The 10,404-nt window shown below is 36.6% G+C and overlaps 2 protein-coding genes across 3 annotated transcripts; both read left to right on the top strand.

Moving 5' to 3' along the window:
• Window positions 1-1,767: 1,767 nt before the first annotated feature.
• Window positions 1,768-2,853, top strand: LOC149037649 (matrilin-1-like). The gene is made up of 3 exons (XM_089186365.1): window positions 1,768-1,857; window positions 2,061-2,208; window positions 2,603-2,853. The coding sequence occupies exons 1-3, from the start codon at window positions 1,768-1,770 to the stop codon at window positions 2,851-2,853; spliced, it is 489 nt and encodes a 162-aa protein (XP_089042491.1).
• A 1,979-nt stretch (window positions 2,854-4,832) lies between these two features.
• Window positions 4,833-9,728, top strand: LOC149037648 (matrilin-1-like). Of its 2 annotated transcripts, none has more exons than XM_089187900.1 (3): window positions 4,833-5,116; window positions 6,180-6,518; window positions 7,605-9,728. In XM_089187900.1, the coding sequence occupies exons 1-3, from the start codon at window positions 5,056-5,058 to the stop codon at window positions 7,877-7,879; spliced, it is 675 nt and encodes a 224-aa protein (XP_089044026.1). In that variant the 5' UTR covers window positions 4,833-5,055; the 3' UTR covers window positions 7,880-9,728. The 2 variants fall into 2 exon arrangements, with proteins under 2 accessions (XP_089044026.1, XP_089044027.1); XM_089187901.1 differs by having other exon boundaries at window positions 4,834-5,139; window positions 7,605-9,727.
• Window positions 9,729-10,404: the final 676 nt, after the last annotated feature.

Genomic DNA, 10,404 nt, shown 5'->3' with positions numbered 1-10,404 from the left:
GTTATTTCAAACTTTCAGGGACAAGTTTGAAGAAAGACCGATAGAAACTTCAGGGAAAAATATGCCATATTTATTGATATTAATCGATTATTCACAGGCGCGCGCTTTTTCGATGAAACGTTTTTAAAAAAAAATTATTTTGTTCTTACAAAGACCTGCGCAACAACGTCAGAGTTGTTATGGAAACTTTTTACCATTAATTTTCACAAAATCGTTCACCGTTGAAAACTTATCTGATGCATAAGAAAAGGTTGATCCTTGAATAAGGCATATGGGTCGTGGGTTATAATTTTCATTTTCGATCAAAAATTTGCTTCTTTCAAAGCTTCAACTGTCTCAAAAACGACTTCACGAATTTCTCTTCTATATTTTGGCTTTGAAAGCACATGAACATTTATATGAAACGACGTAATCACTTTTTTTAAGTGAAAAATATAACTTTCTGCGTAAATTAGATTCACCCGCTTTATTTGTCTCACGTGCGGGTTTTTATTTATTTTGAAACGCTAATCTATTTTAAAAATCCTCAGCGTCTGCCATTATGAAATCTTTCGCGTCGAGGTAATGATCAATAGTTCTTTCGATAAATCCCTTCAAACGGTTTACAAATTGCGGAAACCTCTTGTTATTTGTTTTGAAAGATAAATATTCTCTGTCGTTACAAAACTGAAAGTTAATATTCTCTGTTGTAACAGAACCAAAAGGTGCATCTTCCACTTGCTGATTGGTTAAATTGAAACGACTCGTCATGTGACTTAAGCATATAAACTGTTGATGACACGTGGGGGGATACAAAATCTAGACAAAAATTATAAAGACGCTTTTATGTCTTCTGAATTTTTGTCTCGATATAAACAGAGAAAACCCGTATGGCCTCTTGTCAAATTTAAATCTCATTTCGTTAATTATGTTTACGAGTTATCCGATGATATAGTAGAGGTCAGATTGATTTCAACTGGACTGGTATCAGCGTTCTTGATTGAAACGCTCTACGGCTTCTAGCTCTTAGACCTAGGGCCGCTTGGACCCCAAAGCGGTCCCCGGCCCGAAGGGCTTCATTACTTGTTCTTCTTAAAGCGCTCAACCATGAATATGGTGCCTCCCGTTATTGGAGGCCATACATTTTGACCGAGAAAGTTGATCACTGATCCTGCAGTCTTGGAAATGAAGCCAGTTATTGAGCCTATTAGACTTGGGAGAATATCCGAGATCTCACTTAAAGGGTCTCAAAACCAACCCCAACACCTTTGGCAACAGACTTCAGGCCTCTTGTCAATGCGCTCACAATCACTCCAATCGTTGTTCCGTATGATAATTTGGGGGAAATGATAAGGACTTACTAATCTTAACTCAACCCCAAGGCCTGATTGATGATTGGCTCAAGATTATTAGTTTTGTGTATGAGGGAACAAATGCACTGATCATCCTCGATGATTGCGCTTCTTCGAGAGATGTGAAGCAGAGGACGAATCAACTCGTGAATTTGGCATTCAGCGCAAGACAAAAAGGAATCAGCGTTCGGGTCCTGACACAACAGGCGACAAGCATCACAAAACCATTCAGAGAGAACACTGCTGCCGTAGTTCTCTTTAACACATTATCTGCCGAGGATATGAGGATCATTTTCGAGGATTACGCGGGTGAGTTGAAGAACAATAAAAAGAAAGAATTGATGCCAAAGCTCTAGAGTGAGAACTATTCACGTCACATATTCTTACCTCTTCATCCCTTCAGTATAAATTTTAAAATTTAACATCTAAGACGGATATGATTGAAAGAGACGCTGTTAATGAGGTTCTGAACAATCTCAAGGTTGAACCAGCGATTGATTCGAGCTTTCGGCCCAGCCTCAAAGAGGTAAGGCTTTGGCCCGACCCTAAAGGGGCCAGCTGCTCCGCTGTTCTCGTTGCAAGTTGTAAAACGAAAGAATGATGGGTGAATCTCTCACCCAGAGTAAAGTCAAGTAGCTTTCTGAACAAGATGTTGAGAACTACTTCAAGAGATAGGACGCTTCATTGTCTTCAAAGACTTGCGATGCAATGATTGATACATTTCTTCAGCTCTTATATAAAGCATTGGTTCATTTTCTCCATGTTGACGAAGAAAAACTTCTGATAGACTTGAATGATAACTTCATGGTAAAGAGAGAATTTGGAATGATTGCTGGTGGACTGAGTCTGAAGCATGGAAGGTACATGGCAATCGCAAGTGCGGCTCTTCTCACTCCCTCACTCAAATTATTTCAGTGGCAATTGTCGCTCTCTCACTGGCTGGACTGTACTGTAGAAGAAAAGAATGGATAGCGCTCAGTAATAAACCAAAACCAACACAGCGAAGTGAAACATTGCAAAACACACAAACCATAATTCCTGTGAGAGTAAAACCAATAGTTTGATTTTTTTTTTTCTGTTTAGCAAACAAAATGTTTCATAATAAGCTTGTGAAAACATTGACTGACTCAGCTACCTTGACTAGATTGGCCGCCAGAATTGGATGGGTTGCAAGGAAAGTCATCAAAGAACCGATGGTTGTTTGCCAACAATCTTCTCGTTAGAAATATTTTAATAGACTTGTCTTTCTTTCCGTCTTCTGTTCTTTACAGATGTTAGAAAAGTTGCTGTTGTCGTCACGGATGGATTTAGTTTTATCGGACCCGGAATTGTAAAACTGAGGGCCGATGAACTTAAAAACAGAGGAATCGAAGTGTTCGCAATCGGAATTACCAAAAGAATAGGGGACGACGAGTTGATAAACTTATCCAGCAAACCTGTCCAAAAACATTTCTTAAGGCTAACCGATAAGGACTCAATCGAAAGAATAACTGATAACATTGTCCAAGAAATCTGCAAATAGAGAAACTACTTCCCTCAAATTTGGCAGGAAAGAAAGTTTGCATCGTGAATCAGACTACTTGCAAAGTTGTTTGTTAATTTACGCACAATCACAACAAATCAAGTTCTCCGTTTAAAGTCCAGAGAGCCCATAGCACTTTGTGTCTCCACTTCCTCAAAACTTATTATCTAGTAGAAGGTTCCCTTTCCGCTTAAAAGTTGTTCTATATTTGGGTCATCATATCAATCTCGCAATTATTTTCAAAACCATTATTTAATCGTGGTAACTCTGAAAGTACACGACATAATTTTTCAAAGAATACCTTTTTCAGTCGAAAACCAAATTTAAGAAGCCACTAACCATTTATTTAATTGCAAAAATGTCTGTGCTTGCCACTTGAAACGTAAATTATCATGACATCTTGAAAATCTGATTAAGGTTTTATTTTCCTGCTTTTCCATAACTCGATGCAATTTGTGAAATACAGAAGCTACAGCACTGTTTAGATAATTTCATAGCTTGTTTTTGTAACCACGTTTCAGACTCAAGCATCGCTCAGAGCCTTTGGATTGTCCAAACTTTCATCTTGTCTCAGGTTTTAGGAATTCAAGACAATTATTACGAAGTGAAGAAGTGGGAATCTGCAAACCTTACATTTTGAAAACAAAAAAAATACTTCAAAATGCCAAACATGGAATTCGTAAGCCTTCAAGTAGAGCTTAGAAACTTCAACGGAGATTTTGGGAGCAAAAATGTTTATGGTTTAGGAAATAATACGGAAAGCTGGTTGCCATGAAAGATAAATGTTAGCTGCTTTTCTCTCGTGTTTTATCGAATATTCGTCTTTTGTTTTTGATTTTGGAATAGTAAGTTAAAATTTCATATAGGTGAAAAATAATGTTGTAATTGTCCTCCGATTATTTCCGTCGAAAAGAAACAAAGTCAGCGGGAAAAATACCAGCTCAAGAGTTTTACTTTTTCATTTTTATTACTTTACATGAAAGAAAAACGAACTCTTTTTTCAGTGAAAGTGATGGTGATGGTGATGGTCAAATTAAAAAGCTGGTCTCAAATAACGCTCCAAAAAGTACAAAAGAGTAAAAAAGAAATTGCTGTCAACGCGTAATACGAAAATTACCAGAAGTAATAAAGCCCATCAGGCGGTTGGTATGTCCACTGATAATTTCCTTTCCTTTCCCTCAAAGCTTCGCTTTTCGGCTAGATATTCACTTCTCGGACAATAAAAGCCAAATACGATACTCAGAACAACTTAATGTAGTTTACTATTGTTAAAATAATTGGATTAAGGCCATTTTTCACCCTGATCACTCTTATTTGCACAACCGAGCTACTGACTAAACAGTTTTTTTAACTAAATGAAAAATTGGGCTTTTCAATCTTTTCTTTTGTTTTAAGTCCTTAAAAAATTGGGGTCACGACGCGTTCTCTAAGTATTTCAGATTTTTAAATTTGTTATCACATCTCGTTCTAGCACACAAACACCTCCACTGTTGCTAAAACACTTTTCTTCCATTTTCTGAAGTTTTCCATGGAAACATATCGTCCACTACGTTTTCCTTTTTTTCGGTTTTGAAGCGAAAAAAGTCATGATTGAGCCAATTTGACTCGCAACATGTAGGGATAAATAGTCCTTCCATAGGACGCGGATAATTATAAATGTAGGAAATGTTGGTCTCTTGCGTGGTCATTGAGAGAGCCGACTCATTCACTTACCCAAGCACACGTGACCATGGCGTGATGCACAATATAATCCGCACTGGCAAAGCGGGCACGGCTCCCTTGTGATAGTTATCCTGCAAAGTGAAGTCAAATTATTTGAATAAAGGGGGTAAGTTTCAAAAGAAACTGCGTTACTGCGTCGTTAGAGGAGTACAACAAGATAATTTGGTTTTATCAACTGAGTTAATAATGTAAATTGCCCACCGTAAATAGTTTCAAAGCTGACATTTCAAGCGTTGAAACTCTTTACGGTGTACAATTTACATTATCAACTCAGCTGATAAAACCAAATTATTTGAGTTAGTTGATAGGATAGTTGTGAAGGGATTTTTTTTTCTTTCGGAAAAATCTTATGGATATCTAATGGTTTAAACCCGGGAGTAACATCTTGTGAGCTATTAAAATTTAATCAGGTGGTAAATATTATTTACTGATACGCAGAGATCAGATACAATTCAACCAACTGTCGATGAGAAGGTTTAAATGAAGATGTATGTTTTTTTCTTTTTCATTTTTCTTCTTGCCGTGACTCACTGTGCACAAGGTATGCGATGCCTACAATATATTGTAAGTGATACGCAAAGGTGAATAATTGAAATTTAGGATACTTCTCCCTTTCCAATTTTTAACCTTTTGTGGTGTAGAATCATAGGTCGACTTAAAGACATAGTGCTTCCTTTTATTTGTACCTAACAATAAATCTACTAAGAAAAAAGGCTAGGGCGCTATGAGTTAGACAAACTGAGGAACTCAAATAAAATAGGTTTCAATAGAAACGAAAAATATTTCTCGCAAAAGTGATACCTTTTGTAGTGAAAACTGGATAACGAAAGGAAGCAATTTTTAATTTCGTCGCTAACAATAATCCCCCACACTTTTCTACCCTTACCAACTATGTAACGCTAATATTAGACATATCGTCAATCTTGAGTTCCTAAACTTGTTTTTCATCTACAACTGAACTGTAAAATTGCTTAATAGAACAGGTATAAAAATCGTATAAGTTTCTAGTCAGTTTTGGTGATCGTATTACCTTCTATAGAGGATGTGTACGTATGAAGTAAGAGTCGTTCAGATATTTGGAGTGGGTGTCCACACTGATTCTTAAACATACTGGTTATCCTTTGTTTAAAAATACACTACCCGCTGCAAAAAATGGAAAAACGTATTGAAGCACAGACTTAACAGCCACCATAGCACAAGAATTGATTTGTGGAAGAGTGTGTAAAATCACGAAAGGATCAGAAGAAATGTGACCTTCCCGAATTACGCAATCGAAGTATTTTTGTATTGAAATATTTGAATCTAATCCAGAAGAAGCCATTTTTTTTTATTAAAGTAGGTGTTTCTCACACGGATTTTTAATAAGCTGAGATATGCCAATGTTAAGAATTAATCTGTTCGCGAGCGCGCGTTGGATACAGGATGGTAAATAGTCAAAGAGGAGAATCCTTATTTACATGTTTCACACATTCACGGACATTAACCTTAGCCTTAGCAGTAATTGCTAAATAATGCTTTGCTCTCAGTGAGAAATTACTTTTAACAGTCAATTACTGTTTTGTTTGATGCTTTTGTTAAATTACTATGTCTTTACTTTTGAATAGGTAAAATAGAGAAATGCGACCGAAAAATTGACCTGGCGGTCGTTTTGGACGTTTCAGCGAGTATAAAAGAAGAAAACTTAAGCCTCGCAAAGAAATTTGCCAAAACACTTCTAAGACGATTCAGAATCTCCAGAGACAACGTTCGTGTGTCACTTGTGGCGTACTCGGAGTCGGTGAAGATCTATTCCGCGTTCGAGGACGACCAGGAGGAAGAAGGGCTTGAGCGAAAAGTGAACAATGTCTTCTTTGAAGGATCTTCTACGGCGACATCGAAATGCTTAACAATATTAAACAGTCGTCTGTTTGTGCAAGAATCTGGGTCAAGAATCAAGGAGTCTGGTAAGTCCTCTAAGGAAATAACATGTCATTGCAGGTCATAGACAAAAGAAAAGATAAAGAAATCGACTTGACTTCGCCCACGGCACTGTAGAATAGGGAAGGAGTATTAATACAAGAACAAATACAATTTTGGCAAGTAACGTGATGAAACGTCATAGCGACGGTCGAACCGTTCTAAAAAGATTATCGTTCTGTTATGATACTTTAATGCTAGTTTATGTAGCTTTCCTTTTCCTTTTGTAGAAAATAGGTTGAAAGATGTTTCGGAAATAGCAAAAGTTCGTAAGGCTCACAAAACCATGATAAATAACTTGAGTTGTTTACATTTCAATAGATATGAATATTTGGCCTTTACGTTTTATAAGATATTCATTTGTAAACCTTTTCAAACGTTTGGTTTACTACTGATTTTAGTCATCGTCACAATACAAACTACAATGTTAATAATTGACTATGAATATGTGAAAATCATTTGCGTGAAATGCGGATTATTTATTGCTTCACGGTTTTATTACGAACCAAAAAAATGATCAGCTCCCAGCTAGCTTGTTAGCTCAGTTGGTAGAGCGCTGCACTGGTGTCGCAAAGATCAGGGGTTGAACTCCCGTGCGAGCCGGTTTTTTTGTTTTGTTTTTTTTGTTTTTGGTTTTTTTTTTCAGGCTTTATTTTCCCTAATGATTAAGTAGTATTCATTACTATAAAGATTCCTCATATATTCATTTAAAGTGTTAGTAATCCACTCCTCCTTGGTAGGACTGCGGAAGACTGTATTCATTATTTTGAGGTCAATAATTGTGCAGGTTGCATGCAATTCCATCACTTCAAGGTTTCGGTGACCATTAAGCGAAGCTGATGTTTGTCGCAGAGTCTCCAGAGAGACTAGGGCGAGTTTAAGGTTTTGTCAGCTCGGAGACGATATGGGGAGAGAAGTCTCTACTGAATTTGAACTCTAGAGATTTGGACGAACCTTTCGCCCAAAGATTAGTTTACAATAAGGTTTTCTCAGTCGGTTATCTTTGCCAACAATGTTCTGGTTAGAAATATTTTAACAGACTTGTCTTTCTTTCCGTCTTCTGTTCTTTACAGATGTTAGAAAAGTTGCTGTTGTCGTCACGGATGGATTTAGTTTCATCGGACCCGGAATTGTAAAACTGAGGGCCGATGAACTGAAAAACAGAGGAATCGAAGTGTTCGCAATCGGAATTACCAAAAGAATAGGGGAAGACGAGTTGATAAACTTATCCAGCAAACCTGTCCAAAAACATTTCTTAAGGCTAACTGATAAGGACTCAATCGAAAGAATAACTGATAACATTGTCCAAGAAATCTGCAAAGAGGGAAACTACTTCCCTCAAATTTGATAGGAAAGAAAGTTTGCATCGTGAATCAGACTACTTGCAAAACTGTTTGTTAATTTACGCACAATCACAACAAATCAAGTCTCCCGTTTGAAGTTCAGAGAGCCCATAGCACTTTGTGTCTCCACTTCCTCAAAACTTATTATCTAGTAGAAGGTTCCCTTTCTGCTAAAGGTTGTTCTATTTTTGGTTCATCATATCAATCTCGCAATTATTTTCAAAACCATTATTTAATCGTGGTAACTCTGAAAGTACACGACATAATTTTTCAAAGAATACCTTTTTCAGTCGAAAACCAAATTTAAGAAGTCACTAACCATTTATTTAATTGTAAAAATGTCTGTGCTTGCCACTTGAAACGTAAATTATCATGACATCTTGAAAATCTGATTAAGGTTTTATTTTCCTGCTTTTCCATAACTCAGTGCAAGTTGTGAAATACAGAAACTACTGCACTGTTTAGAGAATTTCGTAACCTGTTTTTGTAACCACATTTCAGACTCAAGCATCGCTCAGAGCCTTTGAATTATCTTGTCTCAGGTTTTCAAAATGTAAAGTTTGCAGATTCCCTCTCCTTCACTTCGTAATAATTGGCCGTTTTTATGCTAGAGACGTTAAAGTTGTCTAAGACGTTAAAGTCGTCTCGAGACGACTCATGGCTAGAAATCGAGGTCAGTCAGCGGCTGATGTCGCGGACGCAACACGAGCTGCGTTTCACCTTACTGCGTCTGCGCATCCCACTAAAATCAAACATCTTCTTTTTTGAGTTGAGTTCCTCTTTCCTCCTTGTCCCTTTGGCCTTTGCATATTCACTTTGTACTTTTCCACAAATTTTTCTTAAAGATTCATTAACTTCTAGTCTAATTTTTTCATCATTGCTAATTGCAAATGCATTTCCTGGAACAGAGTAATCAAACAGATCAACATAAGTATAAGATAATTTCATGTTTGACTCATGCATGTGCAAATTTGATGGGGTTGAACAAGATGGTTCTCCATTGCCATAGGTGTGATTTCTATCATTTTTCTGTGTCTTGATAAAATCATGCCACAATTTCAGCAAAGGGTAGGGTACGTCCACAGCTAAGATGATATTCCTTGTCACTGTCTTGGCAGCATAGGCTAAAGAGGGACTTTCAATCCCCAACTTCCATTTTAAAAATTAATCAAATGGAGGTGTATCAGACATTTTGCAGCGCTGATAACTTCTTTATTATTTTCTTTCCGAGATATTGCTTGAGAAGCTGTTAAAATCTTGTCCAAGTAAAAAGCTTACTATTTTGTTTTTCAAGTCATATTATTTTCGGGCCAATGCTGCAATCCATGTCAATCTTTGAGCCTTCAGTAGCTGCCCTGTAGCGGTATTGTCCATAACAGGCTAGGTTACTATGTTTTTACAAAATGGCGATCGAAGAGTTCGGGAATTACTACATCACGGGCGACGAGCAGGGATGAAGAAATGACCGAAATACGAGTGGTCAGCGGAGAAACAAATTTAATACTTCATATGGAGACATATCAGTTGTAGTTGCAGAAAAAAATAGTGTTGTAAAGCCAAAATGTTGACAGTATACTTCGCTAAATAAAATGTGAAGCAATTTTTCAAAAGTGTAGATAGCACATATATATTTTACTGCTGTATTAAACAATGGAGGTATTGGGAAAGGCATCGGTGGCATTCGGAAAGGCACCAAGAAGAATTATATTTACGTTTTATAACTTGCAAAAAACAATCTATTGTAAAGCCAAAATGTCACCAGGTTATACTTCGCTTATTCAAAAGTTAAGCAATTTTCCAAACGCTTTGACTGGAACAATATTTTTATTGCTATATTAACCAACGGAGGCATCTGGAAAGGCATCAGTGACACCGGGAAAGGCATCTAGAAGAATGATATTTACGATATGTAACTTGTTGTATGACGGAAAAAAGTATCTTGACTTGTTTAAGGCGTAAATCACAGTCGGTTTGCTTTTCACTTGAATTTTGCAATCTCTACTTTCGATTACGGAAAAATGAAAAGCTAACCAACTCTAAAAAAATTTCGTTGTAGATTTCTATATTTTTAGAGTCATTAATAAGTTTGTTTCTACAGCCTTTAGATAAGAAATTTTAAATTTCCATCAGCTGTAGTTCTTTAAGTGTTTATTATTTTATATATATATATATATATATATATATATATATATATATATATATATATATATATATATATAATCAATGCCCTCATTTCACGTGAAAAAGGCATGTAGTAAAACACTGAGCTTCGAGAAACAGCCAAGTTAAGGCTAATGTGTTTACCATGCTTAAATATTTATAATCAGGGCCACTCGTTTAGGAGAGCTTTTTTCAGAAGAACTAGGCGTGAAAATAATTCTTCGGGGAGTTTTACAATTTAACACTAAACACCTGTATTTATAAGCCATAGTTAGTGGCTATACGGGAGCCAATGACCATAAAGGCTTGGCCGGACCTACGAATAGGAAAAGGTGAAGTTGCGGAAAATTTGAAAATTTTTTGGAGCAAG

This window comes from Pocillopora damicornis, chromosome 11, assembly GCF_964200805.1.
Source record: "Pocillopora damicornis chromosome 11, jaPocDami1.2, whole genome shotgun sequence".
In the NCBI taxonomy this organism is placed as follows: domain Eukaryota; kingdom Metazoa; phylum Cnidaria; class Anthozoa; order Scleractinia; family Pocilloporidae; genus Pocillopora; species Pocillopora damicornis.
The sequence above is the reverse complement of the archived record's forward strand: the minus strand, read 5'-3'. Positions and strand labels throughout refer to the sequence as shown.

What these genes read in the sequence shown, in the direction of transcription:
- LOC149037649 (XM_089186365.1), top strand. Translation starts at nt 1,768, where the DNA reads ATGATTGAAAGAGACGCTGTTAATGAGGTTCTGAACAATCTCAAGGTT. An exon ending in TTCGGCCCAGCCTCAAAGAG is followed by an intron (nt 1,858 to 2,060) that starts GTAAGGCTTTGG and finishes ACATTTCTTCAG; the next exon opens with CTCTTATATAAAGCATTGGT. An exon ending in AAGGTACATGGCAATCGCAA is followed by an intron (nt 2,209 to 2,602) that starts GTGCGGCTCTTC and finishes TGTTCTTTACAG; the next exon opens with ATGTTAGAAAAGTTGCTGTT.
- LOC149037648 (XM_089187900.1), top strand. Translation starts at nt 5,056, where the DNA reads ATGAAGATGTATGTTTTTTTCTTTTTCATTTTTCTTCTTGCCGTGACT. An exon ending in CGTGACTCACTGTGCACAAG is followed by an intron (nt 5,117 to 6,179) that starts GTATGCGATGCC and finishes ACTTTTGAATAG; the next exon opens with GTAAAATAGAGAAATGCGAC. An exon ending in GTCAAGAATCAAGGAGTCTG is followed by an intron (nt 6,519 to 7,604) that starts GTAAGTCCTCTA and finishes TGTTCTTTACAG; the next exon opens with ATGTTAGAAAAGTTGCTGTT.